The 18,927-nt window shown below is 39.9% G+C and overlaps 2 protein-coding genes across 2 annotated transcripts; one reads left to right on the forward strand and one right to left on the reverse strand.

Annotated features, from left to right (window-relative positions):
- Positions 1-240: 240 nt before the first annotated feature.
- ndufa8 (NADH:ubiquinone oxidoreductase subunit A8) lies at positions 241-4,887 on the reverse strand. Its single transcript, XM_059539312.1, has 4 exons — positions 4,724-4,887; positions 4,002-4,165; positions 679-844; positions 241-556 (listed from the first exon to the last, which is right to left on the reverse strand). The coding sequence occupies exons 1-4, from the start codon at positions 4,772-4,774 to the stop codon at positions 419-421; spliced, it is 519 nt and encodes a 172-aa protein (XP_059395295.1). The 5' UTR covers positions 4,775-4,887; the 3' UTR covers positions 241-418.
- A 65-nt stretch (positions 4,888-4,952) lies between these two features.
- On the forward strand, positions 4,953-18,927 carry morn5 (MORN repeat containing 5). The gene is made up of 5 exons (XM_059539311.1): positions 4,953-5,223; positions 6,005-6,152; positions 6,496-6,607; positions 6,706-6,837; positions 18,576-18,927. Exons 1-5 carry the CDS (start codon positions 5,177-5,179, stop codon positions 18,710-18,712), a joined length of 576 nt encoding a protein of 191 aa, XP_059395294.1. The 5' UTR covers positions 4,953-5,176; the 3' UTR covers positions 18,713-18,927.

An 18,927-nucleotide genomic window follows, 5' to 3' on the forward strand; every position in this document is an offset into this window, starting at 1 on the left:
TATATCTTATTTTCTAGCATTTTAATTGTAATTAAAACATGATTGCTTAATTATTTTAATAATACTTTATTATTTTTAATACGTTTTTTTAGATTATCCTGTGAGCTACAGACCTGTACTAATAGAACAATTTTACAGCTCAAATATTGTCTGTGGTCACTGACAGAATACATTAAATGTATTGAACCCAGAACATTCTTAAATCAAAAAAATATAAAGTACACAAAAAGAAAACTGAGGTTTAGTTTACAGTACCACATCTTTTTAATTCGATGACATGTTTTGAATGAACAAAATTTATTAACATTTCTACACAATACATAAGGATTACAGTGAAACCACTGGCACACTGTCTCTCGTCTGGTCAGAAGCACACAGATGGTGAACATGATATTAATAGGACAGCGATTGCCCCTTTTTACCAGTTCCAGAAGAACATACGGCTGCCGTGCTTGGATGGCTGTAGCTCAGCCTCGATTGGAGGATTGGGGTCAGGTCTTGGTCTTGAAAGGTAGGGGTTTTCAGGCAAGGGCCGAGAGGTAGCCACCTTGGTCACCTGTTGGAGAGGTCAAACGTTTAAAGTACAGGATATGGACCAGGAGACTAAACACATCGAAACCGCTTCTAATATAAACTGGTTAATTTTAAAATAACAAAGCAATGGATATATTGACCCACTTTGGACAGGTCTCCCAGCTCTGGCCTCTCCCAGCCCAGCTTCTCCAGCACACAGTTATCAAACTCCTTCTGCTGTTTACGGCAGTGGCGCAGCTCAGCCAGGTTAGAGTAATCCAGACAGGTCCAGTACTCTGTGAACGACTCGGCGCAGTTCCCCTTTATCTGCCTGAGGGTCAAGCAATATGTGATTAAAAATAAATAAATAAAAAACTTAACTACATGCTAATAGTGGTGTTTACACTGTGTCCTAACCAGCCATAATGAATCATGGCAAAGCAAAGTAAAAACACATACCTGATATCCACATGCCACACAATGCTTCTTTAGACAGCACCTTTTTTATTTTTGGTTGTTCTTGTTGCATTTGTTGTAAAATATCATGAAAAGATCATTCCTGCTTTTATAACTGCTTTTTGTAAATGTTTTGTATTTAACCCTCAAAATGAGTTGTGGTCATTTTTGACCAGTAGAGGGTTTTAATTTTCCCAAAAATGCCAGTTAAAGGGATAGTTTCAAGTACTCCTCGCTGCAGACTGTAGCGCGGTGACCTCACGTATGTACATGCATTGCAAAAAAAATATCATATTTGTAATCTTTTTCATTAACATTATCAAAGATTAGTAGATACTGTAACACATGTATTGTTCATTGTTAGTTCATGTTAATTAATACATTAACTAGTGTTTACTAATGACACCTTATTGTAAAGTGTTACCTCTTAAACTGACCTTCATATGTCTTAATATGAATTTTTGGGGACATTGTCAGTGAGAAGAAATTCAGAGAACAGACCCACTTCATGTGGCTAGAGTACTGTAATTATCTGTTTTTCGTTCTCTGACAGACTGTATAGCCCTCAACTGTAACATTTTCAAATTGAAAAAAAACTTCAAACTTTCAGGCCATGCTTGCTCAAGCCAAGCCAACCTAAATTTTGACTTGACAAAATGTATTAATTTAGTTGATGTTAATGCTGGTTATAAATTAAATATCTTAGGTAGTTTACAGACAAAGAAAATAACACTTTTTCTAACACCATGCTATAATATATTTAAAAATACATTTAAAATATTTTCCTTGTATGGCCCTTCTGCCTTTCTTCAAAATGATTTAATATTGCTTTAGTATTGTTTGTTCTTTTATGTAAATTAGGTGTCGTAAACTGGAGTGCATTGTCTGAACAATACAACCTGAGTTCCGGGGATCATGTTCTCTGACCCAGTGCCTCCGGTGCAGTGAGATATTTAAAGACTGTCCACCTGTGTGTGAGGAATCGCAGGAGGAGAGTCCTGTGTGGGTTTTATCCATTCAAAGAATTTGAGGGCTACTGCTTGGCTTATTGTTTTATCAGTGATGGAGGTGAATTTCAGATTTTTAGTCTAAATCTATATTTGTATATACAATTATGTTTTCTGTTTTGTTCTTTGAAATAAATAAAAAAAGATCACTGTCATCAGTTTGTTTTTTTCGGAGGCACCATCCATAAAATGGGATGCAGACACTGAAAATAAACTGTATGTGGTCAACTGAACTTAAAACTACTTTACTGGCTTAAATGTTTCACATGCAGTATTGCTAAAGCAAAAGAAAAATGTCCAAATTTATAGTTGATAAATAGATAAACAAGAACCATAGCAAAGGAAAGATTAAAATAAGAAAGGCAGTGGCTGTTTACACTAAGTGCAAATGGCTATAGATTATATTTATACTATGTTAAAATAGCAGGGTTTTCTGCTATTTATATTACTTATTGCAAATAGTGGCAATTATCTGCACCTCAGTATTGTAGTACATTATAAAACAGTATGCAATAATTACTGAGTGTAAATTATAATTTTAATTCAAATTATTAAATGGATGCCACCATATTAAAAAAAATAGCCCTCCCTCACAACTTTTTGATTATTTCCTTAGTTTTTATTTAAAATAAATGCTTTTCTGATGTGTTTTGAAATTTGAAAAGGGAGAAAAAACTGTCAAAAGGCAGATTCGTACGCGGATCGATTGCATCAAACTGTGAACAACACACGTTTTACCATCTGCACTATTAGAGCCGACGACTGTACTTTATCTGTTGTAGTTTTGACTAGCTCAATAAGAAATATAAGGTGCCATTGAAGTGTAATATTACAATATACACAGTGAAGTAAAGTGCAACAGAATGTTAATATATTGTAAGACAGATATTACAGAATAAACTTAAATTCTGTATAATTTTACCTCAGATGAAACATGGTTAAAATAATCGCTATGGGCTGTTTTTTAGTTGTTTTTCCCGTCTTTTTTACACCTTAATGTTCTTTAATACTTTAACATTTTATTAGAGTTTTCTGTTAAGTATGCACATCGTTTTAAAGCACGCAAAACGCGAAAACAACTAACGTCATCACACAATGCAAATTACAAGCGCATGCGCGGTAAACACATACGTGACGTACCTACGTGACATTACCGCACTACAGTCTGCAGCGAGGGGTGTCACGATAGTTTACTCAAAAATAAAAATGTAGTCATCATTTACTCACCTTCCACCACACCTGTATGAGTTTTTTTTTCTTCTGTTGAACACAAAAGAAGATATTTTGAAGAATGTTGGTAACCAAATAGTTGCTGGCCACCATAGTTGCTGACTTCCATAGTATTCCCCCCCCCATACAGTCTTCAAAGTATCTTTGGTGAAAGAAACTCATACAAGCTTGGAACATAAATAATGACAAATTTTTTGGGTGAACAATCACTTCAAATGTTATCACACTGGTATCAACTTTTTTTGATATTTTTTAGAATTTTTCAAAGGCTGGGCATTTCTAACCTGTGAATAGCAAAGCAGATTGGAATATGTTCAGCATAGCACAAGGGTCATATAAATAAAGAGCATGACTTTTGGTTTAGTGACCTTTTAGGAATGGATGGTGCTACCCAGCTCAATGCTGCAAAACAGTTACTGGCAAAATGCAGCATTGCAGGTCAGTACCGATTTTGTTTTACTGAAAAAACAGGTGTCCTATGTTTATTTAGATTCTGATTCTAGTGCATGGAATATGTTAACGTTGTTAATAAAACATCTCATCCACATTATCAAATTTTGGTATTTTATAAGCTTATCCTTCCATGCACGACAGAAAATGGTCATGACAATATGAAAATATAAGCCTTCAGTAATTCACCTGTTTGCTTAACTTAGCTAGTGGTGAGGAAAAACATCTTAAAGAAAAAAAAAAGTGTGCAAATTGTTTCACGAATTGAATGTGCTCATAGTTAACACATATCTTAAAGATTTTTGAAGAGAAATGTCAGGACAAACAGATCAAAGTGTTGAGTACCTGAAGAAGTTGAGTGCACATTCATTGACTTTCATTCCTTCATTCAGACACTTTCTAGGGTCCTTCTCCTCCCAGCGGCACAGCATGAACTCTTTGTTGGCCTTGTCACATTGAGAGCCATAGTGATGAGCTGACGCTTTCAGTACGGCTGACGACACATTAACCTGCACACCAAACAGAAAAGTCCTGAGATCAGGTATGATGCAGGATATAAAATTATTCATCTTTTAGTTAAAACATTATTTTAATTTAATGCATGACATTAAAGAGAAATGACTATTGAGAAATGTCTATTGCTATTGCATTGGATATTAATCTCCAATATAATATGGATCATATGGCATGCCTTTTCACCCAATAACATATTGCGTATAAAAGTCTTCTATATGACAAAAGCTGTTAATGTTAATTTGTTACCCATTACCCTTAATAAAACACACACACACACACACACACACACACAGAGAGAGAGAGAGAGAGAGAGAGAGAGAGAGAGAGAGAGAGATTCTGACGCTACCACAAAATATGAAACCAACCATTTGCAACTAGCAAGCTGCTAAAAACAACACTAATGTAACTTAGTCAACATATCAGTTTCCATATCAGAATCCATGCTTTCTTTCTTATCTCAACTAATACTAGCTGAACATATTTAAATGAACGTCGCAGCAGCTTCAGACTAACAGCTGGTTGTGTTTCCATTCTTTCAGAAGTAACGTTACCTCTTCGACGTTCAGTTCCTTCAACGTCGGAACCTCAACCACGCCGGGCATGGTGCGACTTTTAGTCCACCAAAGCTAACCAAAATGAGTTTGACAGTTCACAACACAACTCAAGGTCCTCGTCTGCCGCAGGACGAGGCCGCACGGACAAGGTCAGTCAACTGCGCATGCGCGAAGAATCACGGGCGCCTTTCGATTACGTCAGTAGCGGGGAAACTGAGACGCTATAGCGCCATCTTGGCTCCAAACAAAAAGCAAAGTTATGGCTCTACCTTTCTCCCAAAACTTTTCATAACATTTGCTTGGCTCTGAGATGATTATTTATCATTTATTCTATCGCTTATTCATGCATGACCATGGCATCTGTCCCAGAGGAGTGTTACCATTAAATATGTAACGTCTCGGCTGTGTTTCTATGGAAACAGTATCACGCTCTTGCTCTTGTTGATCAACATGGAGTTTATGGGAAGCAGTTATGATGGAGATTACAATAATGGCAGGTAAATCAACGTTTAATGATGGCTGATTACATTTATATAACCTATGATTTGAATCTAAGTTTATGTGTGTGCCATACACTTGTTTTATGTAATATTTTAAACGATTTTCCCGTTTTTAATGATACCTTAATGAGCAAAGCTAAAGAGAGAAAGGATTCTTGCAATATTACTTGTTCAAATTTTATTTCAATTGCTATATTGTTCCAAACTACACTGTTGTATATGTTCTCTTTTCCTATGCATGCTTTGGCAATGCAAAATGTGCTTTTGTCATGCCAATAAAGAAACTGAATTGAAAGGTCTTCACAAATACATTTGTATATTACATATACATACAAATAGATAAATTACATTCATAAAACAAAGTGAATAATAAATACACAACTTTAAATTTAATAAGTGCTAGAACAAATTAAGGGCACTATGATTCTTTTAGGCATCTGGTAAATTAAATATATATTTTTTTATGTATACATTTTAAGTTAAACTATTTCATATTATTTAATGAATTGTAAGGTTATGGAATTATTTATTTTACATGTGATTTCCTGAATATTTGAATAGTTTTCATGTCTGTCTAATCAAGGGACATGCCATATTTTAAATATGACTCATTATTTTTCAAGTAACAATAATGTAATACATAATGTATAATATAACAATACTTTTCACAGTCAGTCTAGAAGTACTATTGTGATTCTACAGATACAGTAATTTTAAGAACAGGGAAGAAGTGAATTAAATGGTCTAATTTCCTCTCTTCACATTTTGTTTTTCAAAGGATGGAGGGGTCGGGTGAATACACACTTCCCACTCACACCAGATATGTCGGAGAGATGAAAGATGGCATGTTCCATGGAAAAGGAGTGCTGCATTTCCCCAATGGAAGCAAATATGAGGGAACTTGGGAGAAAGGAATATCCAAAGAGGTTTTCCGCCTCCTAATGTTAATAATAATGATCATGTTAATAACTCAACATATTTAATATTTAACAAGCAAAGCGTCGAAAATACATTTTAAAATATTAACAATAATAATATATATACTGATCAAAATCAGAAGACAAAAAGATTTGTAATTTGTAACACTTTCTGGTTGTAAACATTTAATGGGTCATGTTGATAGTTGATGTAATGAACTACACATGTGGTTACTTTGCTATTGAGTGCATTTGAATGGATGACACTTGATTTGGATATTTGTTTTAATGCAATGACATTTTAAATGTGCATTAAGTAAATGCTTGGACTAAGTGTTTTTGTTACACTTAGGGAAAGTACACATTTTCTGATGGCCTGGAGTATAAAGAGATTGACTGGGGTTACTGTGATGGCAAAGACAGGCGTTTCCGCTCGGAGAGGTGTAATGGCCTCAAACCAGCAGGTATGGTCGAAATGATTGTGTGTGATCATTTACAGCTAAGCAGCACGATTCTCTAAAATTATAAGAAAGAAAATAAGTCTCAGCGTGTCTTTGAATAGGAGAATCCCAGTTAACTGATGGGGACCCCCCGCGGACCATCCCTGATGGTTGCTATGACAGTGGTGATGGCTTTTATGATCCCAGCACTAGAGTCGTCAAAGACTATGATGGCAGTTTTCTCAGGAATGCAGGTAAGAGAATGTGTCATGCAATGCCAGAGCAAGTTTTAGTCTGTGAGTGAGTGTGTGTGTGTGTGTGTGTGTGTGTGTGTGTGTGTGTGTGTGTGTGTGTGTTAGCAAGTCATTCACAATTTCCTACACAATGTTCCATGAAATCCACAAAATCTCAATATATTTCTTAGTTCAATCCTTTTTGGGTCTGAAGTACCTTTTAGCAAACATTTGCCTTTGGTCCTTCCACCTGGAACACATAAGACCACAAGCATTAAAGGGGCATAAATGGATTAGCTAAATGCATGTAGATAGTGTAGAGCTAAAGAGTGAGCAGTGAGATTGTAAGATAACTCATCTGTAGGTCTTTTCTCTCGGGCAGACATGCCTCTGTGCTGTAGTCATTTGAATTGTTTTCAAGGAAAATGTAAAACACATTTCCCAGTGCCCAACGTGGGATCTCTGATTTGAGGTGAATTCATTATGTCAGACTTATAGATAGGAGGCCAGAACCCTTATCAGCACAAGACCAAGACATGTTATTGATTATAAAGAATTTGGGAATTAATAATTCCTTTGTCGCCTAAGTTAGTTTATTGAATGTATCTACATGTTCGTATATATTTTGGGATACAAGCAACTTACAGTGTGATACATTCTATAAAAAAAAGAAAAAAATGTATATATATATATATCCAGCCATCATCTTCCGCTTATCCGGGGCCGGGTCGCGGGGGCAACAGTCTCAGCAGAGACGCCCAGACTTCCCTCTCCCTAGCCACTTCTTCCAGCTCTTCCGGGGGTACCCCGAGGCGTTCCCAGGCCAGCCGGGAGACTTAGTCCCTCCAGCGTGTCCTAGGTCTTCCCCGGGGTCTCCTCCCGGTGAGACGTGCCTGGAACACCTCCCTGGGAAGGCGTCCAGGAGGCATCCGAAATAGATGCCCAAGCCACCTCAGCTGGCTCCTCTCGATGTGGAGGAGCAACGGCTCTACTCTGAGCTCCTCCCAAGTGACCGAGCTTCTCACCCTATCTCTAAGGGAGCGCCCAGCCACCCGACGGAGAAAGCTCATTTCGGCCGCCTGTATCCGGGATCTTGTCCTTTCGGTCATGACCCACAGCTCATGACCATAGGTGAGAGAAGGAACGTAGATTGACCGGTAAATCGAGAGCTTTGCCTTACAGCTCAGCTCCTTCTTCATCACGACAGACCGGTACAGCCACCGCATTACTGCAGAAGCTGCACTGATCCGTCTGTCAATCTCACGTTCCATCCTTCCCTCACTCGTGAACATGACCCCAAGATACCTGAACTCCTCCACTTGAGGCAGGAACTCTCCACCAACCTGAAGTGGGCAATCCACCCTTTTCCGACTGAGAACCATGGCCTCGGACTTGGAGGTGCTGATTCTCATCCCAGCCGCTTCACACTCAGCTGCAAACCGTCCCAGTGCACGTTGAAGGTCCTGGTCTGAGGAGGCCAACACGACAACATCATCCGCAAAAAGCAGCGACGAAATCATATGGTCCCCAAACCTGACACTCTCCGGCCCTTGGCTGCGCCTAGAAATTCTGTCCATAAAAATTATGAACAGAACCGGTGACAAAGGGCAGCCCTGCCGGAGTCCAACATGCACCGGGAACAGGTCTGACTTACTGCCGCCAATGCGAACCAAGCTCTTGCTCCGGTCATACAGGGACCGAACAGCCCTAAGCAGGTGGACCCCATACTTCCAGAACACCCTCCACAGGATGTCGCGAGTAACCAGGTCGAATGCCTTCTCCAAATCCACAAAACACATGTGGACTGGTTGGGCAAATTCCCAGGAACCCTCCAGCACCCTGGAAAGGGTATAGAGCTGGTCCAGTGTTCCATGACCGGGACGAAAACCACACTGTTCCTCCTGGATCTGAGGTTCCACTATCGGCCGAATTCTCCTCTCCAGTACCCTGGCATAGACTTTCCCAGGGAGGCTGAGAAGTGTGATCCCCCTATAGTTGGAACACACTCTCCGGTCCCCCTTCTTGAAAAGAGGGACCACCACCCCGGTCTGCCAGTCCAGAGGTACTGTCCCCAACCGCCATGCGATGTTGCAGAGGCGTGTCAGCCAAGACAGCCCCACAACATCCAGAGACTTGAGGTACTCAGGGCGGATATCATTCCCCCCGGTGCCTTGCCACCGAGGAGCTTTTTAACTACCTCGATGACTTCAGCCCGGGTGATGGACGAGTCCTCCTCCGAGTCCCCAGCCACTGCTTCCTCAACGGAACACAAGTCGGTGGGATTGAGGAGATCCTCAAAGTATTCCTTCCACCGCCCGACGATATCCCCAGTTGAGGTCAACAGGTGCCCATCTCCACTGTAAACAGTGTTGGTAGGGCACTGCTTCCCCCTCCTGAGGCGTCGAACAGTTTGCCAGAATCTCTTCGAGGCCAACCGAGGCCAATAGTCTTTCTCCATAGCCTCACCGAACTCCTCCCAAGCCCGATTTTTTGCCTCCACGACTACCCGGGCTGCAGTCCGCTTGGCCTGCCGGTACCTTTCAGCTGCCTCCGGAGTCCCACAAGCCATTCAGGCCCGATAGGACTCCTTCTTCAGCTTGACGGCATCCCTTACTTCCGGTGTCCACCGCCGGGTTCGGGGATTGCCGCCTCGGCAGGCACCGGAGACCTTACGGCCACAGCTCCGAGCAGCCGCAGCGACAATGGAGGTGGAGAACATGGTCCACTCGGATTCAATATCTCCAGACTCCCTCGGGATCCGGTCAAAGCTCTGCCGGAGGTGGGAGTTGAAGATCTCTCTGACAGGGGGCTCGGCCAAACGTTCCCAACAGACCCTCACAGTACATTTGGGTCTGCCGAGTCTGTCTAGCTTCCTCCCCCGCCATCGGATCCAACTCACCACCAGGTGGTGATCAGTTGACAGCTCCGCCCCTCTCTTCACCCGAGTGTCCAAGACATATGGCCGAAGGTCTGATGACACAACCACAAAGTCGATCATCGACCTCTGGTGTCCTGGTGCCACGTGCACTGATGAACACCCTTATGCTTGAACATGGTGTTCGTTATGGACAAACCGTGGTTAGCACAGAAATCCAATAACAGAACACCGCTCGGGTTCAGGTCAGGGGGGCCGTTCCTCCCAATCACACCCCTCCAAGTGCCACTGTCACTGCCCACGTGAGCGTTGAAGTCCCCCAGTAGAACGAAGGAGTCTCCAGTCGGAGCACTTTCCAGCACCCCTCCCAGAGACTCCAAGAGGGCCGGGTAGTCCGCACTGCCATTCGGCCCGTAGGCACAAACGACAGTGAGAGACCTATCCCCGACTCGAAGGCGCAGGGAAGCGACCCTCTCGTTCACCGGGGTGAACTCCAACACATGGCGGCTATAAGCAAACCCACTCCAGCCCTCCGCCTCTCACCATGGGCAACTCCAGAGTGGTAGAGAGTAGGGCTGGACAATTAATCGAAAAATAATCAAAACCAAAATTCATAGCCTCTAACCGACGTAATTTTCCCATTTCGGTTATTTCGGTTTTTTAATCCTGTTAACACTTCCCCCTTAAAAGCATACTAGCGCTTGTGTAGCCACATGACTCTGCTCTCCAGTCAGTGGCATAAAAGCAAAGCGGTGTGAGCGGTTAGCCTTGCGTCTTCACTAAACTTTGTCAGTTGTATTTGTTTTATGGTTTGGACATTCAAGCGATTAGATGAACGGATGTGTATTCTTACATGGAGCTACCATGTTCGCGCAGCTGCCTTGTGGCACGAACACTCATATAAACAGTAGCTATGAAGATCGCGTGCACAGAGGAACATAGAAACTAGTTGTCAGCGCTGTCGTGTGATTTATCACTAAAGTAGCTTAGAATCTCAAAACTTATTATAGTATGCTTGTGTGCAGCGCACATGAAGCACAAGCGCGTACACAGAGAGCAGCGGTCGGCGGTTGCGATGCGGGTTCCCGGTTTGTGTCCGTTCTCAGACTGTTCTGTGTATTTTAACTGTAGAAAAGGTTGTTCCGAGTCGAAACTACGATACAGAAAACTACATCAGTATATCAACATAAATACAGCCGTTTTTGTCTTACGAGAACGTAAACAGATGAGAAAGAAAACACACGTGCAGTATTTTTGCTTAAAGAGACAACAGCCTAATAAACGCGCTGCCTGTCATTAATGTTAATCAAAGAACAAAAGAAAATCCTTCACTGATCTTGACTGAATATATTTAATAACTTTACTTGATTAATCTTTATTTTATTTATAAAAAGAAAACTATGCAGTGTTTTTAAAGTTTTAATTAGTTTCTGTACCTGAAATTTAGTTTAGTTGTATTTATTTATGATATTGCTAATTGATCTGTTTGTTCCTTTCTTATTACTGACCTATCTTATAACTTGTCTTTAACACTTTAATATTTGAAATTTATATAAATCTAGTTGTTTTTGCTATGGTATTTTTTTTAATCACAGGCAAAATTCCTCTTGCAGTGTTTTGTAGGCTGCTTATTTTTGCTCATGTTAATCGGCTGCAACAGAATGCTTTGTAAAAATGTTTGACATCTAAATGTTTGACTTAATTTTTTTTATATTGGATTTTTTATCTTATCGGAATCGAAGCTAGGAATCGATAAGAATCGGAATCGATAAAATTCAAACGATACCCAACCCTAGTAAGAAATAAGGTGACAGTTCAAGGAGAGGTATATATATATATATATATATATATATATATATATACGTTATCACCATTTATTCATATAAATTAATATTTCAATAAATAAATAATTACTCAACTGTTCAGCCGTTTGGGGTCAGTAGAATTTTTTTTCAAAGAAATTAATACTTTTATTTCGCAAAGATGTATTAAATTAAACAAAAGGGACAGTGTAGACATAAATAATGTAACAAAACATTTTTTTTTAAATAAATCTTTTCAACTTTCTATTTATCAAAGAAATCTGAAAATGCTATTTGAGCAGGATTTTGAATGATTTCTGAAGAATCATGTTACAAGACTGGAGTAATAATGCTGAAAATTCAGCTTTATATCACAGGAATAAATTACATATTAAAATAATACAGTCTAGCACTAGCGTGTCATGTTCCTCTGTGAAGATTATTTTATCAGTTTAAGTAACGTTGGCTAATTTTACTTTTAGATTTATCTGCATTAATTTTCAATATGACATATTGCATATTGAGTATAAAAACGTGATAATGTATTCCATCTGCATTTTTTAAAGTTACTGTTCTATGTATGCATGTGTCAGACTTAGATCTTTTGCTGCTGTGCTATGTTTTATATACACGTATCTGTATATGGAAGTTTGCTTGGGAATAATTTGGCAGTTTGCTGTATTTTCCAGTATTGTGAGATGCATAATTCGGTAAACACTGTCTAAAGCAACTACATGCAACACGATCTGCAGCCCCAACTTTCGTCACAGTCTGATTGTGAGCTTGCATGACTATTTCATACATCTACAGTTACTATAACATTGGAAGACAGACACATCCTGAACAGATGTCAGAAGAGTTCTGTATCGAAATACATACAGATTTTCTTCTCTGAAGCAGAGCTCATGACAGAGTAAATTGGAAGCTGTTTATTGATATTGTTAAGAAACACAATCTGTGTGTGGTAAAGGAATAGTAGCAGCATGGTGATGCTAATAAAATTTGTCTTTCTATTTCTTTCTTATGTTTCGCCATCAGGCCCACAGATTTTTTTTAGCGGGAAAGCACTGCAGATTTCCTTAGAATTTGAAAATCCATTGATTACAAAGTGTTGCACATCTCCAGCCCTTGAGTGTTTGTGGCCAGTCTGTATCTGTTAGCTTTGAGACCAACTATATTGGTAGATATTGATATTCCTTTTGAGCTTATTTTACTTCACACTAATATGTGTATACACATACAGTGTCTTCATATTGGACAGTTATTTGTGTTCCTAGATTTTCGTACACATTTCCATGTGTCAGTCACTCCATGCCTCTATCCAGGGTTAGCAAACACACTCTCACTTCTGTGTCAGAGTGGTACTTGTTCAGTCTTCAGATCAGATAATTTCCAGACCTCTGGGATTACATCCTTACCACATGTGGCTGGAAAGTGAGAGCGAACATCAGAGAACGAGACTTACACAAGAGTGCAGACCTGTCACATAAAACCACATCCTGGTTATGACTTCCATAGCCAAAGCCCACCCGCTTCCACATCAGTCCACATCACAGACTTCATTTGCATTTACATTCACTTTCTAAGTAGAAACTTTTAAACTGAAGCCACTTACAATAAAGTGAACATATCACGTAAGCTGTAGTTACCAGTTATGACTGCTCAACATAACATTGGTTCGACCTTTAACGGGATAGTTTCCCTAAAAATGAAAATTCTTTTATTAGTTACTCGCCCTCATGTCGTTCCAAGACTGCATGAATTTCTTTGTTCTGTGGAACACCAAAAATTTTTAAATCTGCAAATTCATGCACGTTTGGAGCAACAGGTGACTGATTTTGAATTTTTGGGTGAACTATCCCTTTAAATCCCTGCTGGTCCTGCTCTGAGTTTTGCTGGCTATCTGCTTGTCTGACCAATGGTAATTAAGCATGACGTCTACCCTGACTATGTCCCATGGAGCAGGAATTATTCACATAGGCTTCATAGCGGAATTCCCATTCAAACATACATCTGGCCTTCAAATCAACGGCAACTCCTACGTTGGAATGTATTACAATATGGAATATTGTGCATCCTATGGATTTATTTTTATCGCCTGGAGGTGATGGTGCATTTGTCAAAATGGGTGTGCAGACAGAATTTAATGCAAGTAGCTTCCCTTCAGGATGGAGGATCACAGAGGGCACAGACGCTGAAGAGGCAAGCGAAGAGGAATCAGGTTCCCTGTGGGAGGATGTTTTTGGGAAGAGAGGAAAGAGGGACAAGTCCAACTACAGCTGTGGGGCAGAGAAACAGTCAGATCCAGGAGGTAGGCATGATGGGGTGGTAATCCTAGGCAGCAGCAGCCCAGGCTGGACAGGAAGGCCTGCGGAAATGCCCAGGCTGTGGGCCAACTCTGAAGCTGGTTGGAGAGCAGGACAAAAGCAGATGGGAGGAAGCCCTGAAGAATCTCAACACACTGGTCATTTGAAGTCAGGGAGGGTGGGTTATTACAAGCAGCGGTTGCTGGCATGTCATGTAGGACTGCGCCTTGAGATGGGCACAAGGCAGACTGAGACTCCTCCATATGTCCTGCTCTGCCCCAGTCAACCAGATTCTCCTCCTCTTTGTCTTGTATCCAAGACCAAAACAAACTCTGATCAAGTTTAAAGCCATATGGATTTTCTTTTCAAAAAAGGGAAAATTATATAACCAAAAAAAATATTTAAGTGACCAAAATAACAGTAAATACATAGTTAGTGGTATGTGCTCTTTCACTATTGTCTGTTCTAAACCTCTAACCCCAAGTATTCAACATTGGCGTGTAACCGTTTATGTTGCGGAGATGAATGATACCTCAGATCTTGCAGCTTGTTGAAAAGAGGGAAGCTGGTATACACAAAATAAGTTTTGCCCAAATTTTTGCCCAATTTACAGTTTGGATGAGTGACCACTAGTAATGTTAGAGCCAGTCTGAAGATTTTGTTCAGTCTGAAATATCACATAATGTGCATTTACACGTAGTGTATGACGGACACTTAAAATAATTTTTTTGCTTTAGACTATAATTCCATCCAATCGAAGATATCAAAGGTATTCTTTCAGAACATTAGGGGCCCTATTTTAATGATCTGAGCACATGATCTAAATCGCACGGTGGAGGTGCACTTAGGGCATGTCTGAATCCACTTTTGCCAGTTTAACAGCGGGGAAAAAAGGTCTAAAAGGCTTGTCCCTGTTCTCATAAATTATTAATGGGTGTGTTTTGGGCATAATGTGCAATAAACCAATCAGAGTCTCATCTCCCATTCCTTTTAAGAACCAGTTGCGCTTGCACCATTACGGATTCTCTATTTACACGGAGGTATTTGCAAGAGCAAAGACTGAATGTCACTTTAATGTCACTTACCCCCAAGTTCAGCAGCAATCTGAACAAGCCTGGCATCTACCCACCCGGAACTGCATCCAAATTCTACATGAGTTTGTTTTGTTCGGAATGACTTGAAAGACCGGTAGTGTGTGATCTTCAGTCGTTTAATGTATAATGCTATGAAGTTGACAGTGTATGATGTCTAGTATTTTCAAATCGGTTAGCTGATTTACAGTATTTAAATGGCAACTTGCATTAAATGAGTACCCAAATTGTAGCTAGGGTTTTGGGAGGTGGGTTTTTTGACTCTGACCAGTAAGTAACCAACTCATAACCACATAAAATACCCTTGCATCACAGTGGCATCTTTTGGACAGGCACTTTTCTTTTCTAAAAATATATTTTAAAGATTAATTTTAATTACAAAACCCAAATCATTCCATAATGATAAACCTATTTGTCTTTACACCAGTTTCCTCTATAAGATTCCTGGAGAGAAGGGAAGTATAAGGTTTGTCTGCTATAAACACATGGGATGATTCCTCTGTTTCCTTCCTGGTTAGAAAGGCTTTGAAATGTAAGTGGGGGCATCAGTAAAGCCCCTCTGATTACACAGCATTTGTAATGAGCCTTGCCCAGCAGAGGTAGCAGGATTATAGGCTTTAAGGAGTACATAGGGTGTCCCGGTTGTAGCAAACTACCAGGAGCCAATCCGGCAGTAGGAGGCAGGCGTTTAGTTTATGATAGGACTGGAAATCCTGTTTACAACCAGCTTTAATAACACTGTGCGTAAATGAGCAAAGGAGGTTGATACACTTCATTTACAGTAATTAAATTTGATTGACTTGTCAAGACATAATAATGTATAGACCATATTTAGTACTATCCACAGTTTATTTTCATACTTAATGTGACTTTTATAGTTTTCTGTGTGGTGATTGCCAATGTTGAACTTCGCCATGGATGGTCTGTGTGGTTGCTATAAGGTTACTAAAGTGTTTGGGTGGTTTCAAGTGCATTGCTATTTCATTGCTAGGTGGTTACTTACTGGCCCAAGTACAAGGAGTCCACTGCAAATTTCTGTAATATTCTGGTTTCTAGATGTGATTCAGATCCCTAATTCTGTCTATGAATGTTTTAACTCTTGTATCGTCTGCCAAGAAACATTGTACATTTAGTTATCATATGAGGATATTATTCATATCCAGTGCAGGACAAGTGAACTTCTAATGAATTATAGTAAAAGAGAAAAATAGAAACAGTAATGCTTGGCTTAGAATTAATCAATATATTGCTCTATCCTATTAAATATTTTGGGATTTGATGGTGATTATGCTTTTTAAACAATATTACTTTTGTCTAGTTTTAGCGCCTATTCCTTGGTAACACATAACTTCACTTAAGTCAGAAGCTCTACTGCCATATGGTTTGCAGTGGTTTCCTTCGTCTTTGATAATTGCTAAAGGTTCATGTTCTAAAATCCCTTCGCCAATGAAAACAGCCCATGCCTGAGCCACAAGTCACTGCTCTAAGGGTAATATCAAACCTTGTCAGAAGATGATCATCCAGCTATTCAGGATACACATACTGCTCCCCGAGTCTTTGAATAACCTCAGATGATCAGAGATCCCAAAGCCATTAATAAAAAAAATGAGCAACTCTGGAAGGAAACACTTTTCCTTTTGATTGTATTTTAAGGATTAAGATAAACACCTCCTAACAAGGTACAATTACCACTTCCCTTCTGACTCCTGGGCTTTGATCGTGTAAGACTGTGTATCATATTTGTTAGGCCACCAGAGAGGAGGGTCGACTGAAGCATAAAACAGATTATTACTAGAAAAAAAGACATAATTTGCGTTTTGTACAAAATACAGACACTGCAATAAATTTGAGAGAGAGAAAAAAGCTAATGTTGGGATAGTAAAAAAAGGGGGAGGGGGTTGTATGGAGTGAATAAAAAGTACTACCACATAAACAAAAAAGATGCAGACAAAAGACAAGAAAAAAAGTAATGAATTGATAAGGGGAAATCAGAATTTAAAACAGCCAAGAAAAAGAAACTAAACATTAGTAATGAAAACAAATAGATGGTTATATGGGTTACGGAAATTCAAGGAGATAAATTTCAGCAAGGTCTGAGGAAGTATGAGGGCTAAGACAGTTCTTTAAACAGCATTCCCACAATGAATGTGCAATTGTGAATGACTTATGAAAGACTATTCCAGTCATTTGTGGTTACTGGACAAGGATTTAAAAAAAAATCATTTTATTGAAATTGCACTCAAAATATTTTCTAGAATAAAACTTCTCTGACCGAAAAACATCATTTTAACATTCCCTTGGTAGTTTTCCATAACCATGGGAACCCAGTCTAAACAAAGGGACCATAAGGACTTGTATTGTTTATGAAACTGTGAATTGACCCAAAGATATCAAGAAGACAGAACTTTATGTTGATAGAGAGCGAATTGTGGCCTGTTAACAAAGAACTTTTTTTCCAGCAGGCAGGAATAATATTTTGGCCTATACACTTTATTGTGGTGCTTGTTTCCAATAAGGTGAAAGCCTCTATTCACACTGCTGTGTTAAGATGGCCTACATACAGTATAAGAACCTTGCTTTTGTATGCTTTTTGACGTAGACGGTGGACATACAGACTTACCTGTTATGCAGTTAAATCTTAAACACCACTGTCATGTAAATCGCATGTCAAAGGTATAATTTACAGATCCATTGATTTGGAGGATGATTTAGGCTACTTGCAGTAGATCTGATGTGAGTGACACGTGTGTTCCGAAATAGGATTTTATTAGCCTATGGATTTAGCAAGTGCATGAATGCCAGGCAAACAATAAGTACTGAGGTAATTTCGTGCAAATATAACCGTGCGAACTCGGTCCATTTACCAAACCCCGTTTACCGAGACGTAATTGTAGACCGACCTTGTCCATCAGCCATTGGCTGAAGCGTCCACGGAGGTATTAATTGGTTTAAAATAGTGATGAAATGTTCCTCTCGAGTGTGACCTCCATGTGGAGCGCGTGAGGCGCGGGCGACTGAATGAAGTGAGAGACGTTAGCATGCAGCTGTCGCAGAATGGACCGGTCGCGTGCTGGAAAAGTCTCAATTGCCGCGCGCGGGAGCCAGGTAGAAGTGGCGGGAGGCGCGTGGAGAGGCCGTTTAGGGCCATCGCATGCAATTACCGACAATCAGAGGAGAGCTTAAGACCTGTTCTCAACAATGGGCCCAGTTCGCCATGTTCATGGGGGTGAGCGCTCAAGTGCGTGCAGCTGCGCGCTCACATTCAGCACCAGCAGCAGAACTACCTCGCGCTCCGCAATTAGCAACTCCTTTCAGTTTTAACCGTTTAAAAATGCAGTATATTATCCACTGTTTTTGGTTACGGAATCATCTCTGGGAAGGCGAAGAGATGAAAAAAGGGAGTGATTGATTGTCGCGTGAAGTAGGCTGCTGAGAGCGAATTTTCATAATTGTTGTCTTAATCCCGCACGTAAAAAATGTAAATTGCCTTTAACCGCATACGAATGAGTTTGACACATGCCTTCTGGAGCTCGATTTTTGACCAAACAATCAGAAGTGGGGGGGGGACAGAACAGAACGTATCTCATTTACAAGTGTGCTATGCGTGTGCCATGCTTTTATTATAGACATAGAAAGCGTTTTTTCTTATCAAAATGAGTGAAATATGTATTATCTGTCCTTGTAGACGAGCAGGAACACGAGTGGATTGTGAGGACCTGCAGGAAGAGCTGGGATGAGTTCACTGGCCACTGTCCAAGAGGCAACACACAGAGGAGAAGTGAGGATACTCACACACAGACAGGCCATTGTTTATATGAATGACACATTGAAATGCTTTGTGACGTTAATTCTGTTTTCTTTTCCAAAACTGAACTGAGAGTAAAAAAAAAATATTTTCACTTTAAAAATATATATCTAAAAATAAGTGATTACCACTACACTGCATCTGTAAAACTGCAACCCACAGAAATCATATAATGTGAATGAATGAATGCTTAACGTAAAAATAAAACATAAGTTTGCATTAACTAACACAA

The sequence above is a fragment of the Carassius carassius genome, chromosome 45 (assembly GCF_963082965.1).
Source record: "Carassius carassius chromosome 45, fCarCar2.1, whole genome shotgun sequence".
In the NCBI taxonomy this organism is placed as follows: domain Eukaryota; kingdom Metazoa; phylum Chordata; class Actinopteri; order Cypriniformes; family Cyprinidae; genus Carassius; species Carassius carassius.

Coding starts and splice junctions, on each gene's coding strand:
- morn5 (XM_059539311.1), top strand. CDS start 5,177: ATGGAGTTTATGGGAAGCAGTTATGATGGAGATTACAATAATGGCAG. Junction 5,224..6,004: donor GGAGATTACAATAATGGCAG/GTAAATCAACGT, acceptor TGTTTTTCAAAG/GATGGAGGGGTCGGGTGAAT. Junction 6,608..6,705: donor TAATGGCCTCAAACCAGCAG/GTATGGTCGAAA, acceptor GTCTTTGAATAG/GAGAATCCCAGTTAACTGAT.
- ndufa8 (XM_059539312.1), bottom strand. CDS start 4,774: ATGCCCGGCGTGGTTGAGGTTCCGACGTTGAAGGAACTGAACGTCGAA. Junction 845..4,001: donor TGTGCACTCAACTTCTTCAG/GTACTCAACACT, acceptor CTTGACCCTCAG/GCAGATAAAGGGGAACTGCG. Junction 557..678: donor AGCTGGGAGACCTGTCCAAA/GTGGGTCAATAT, acceptor CCTCTCCAACAG/GTGACCAAGGTGGCTACCTC.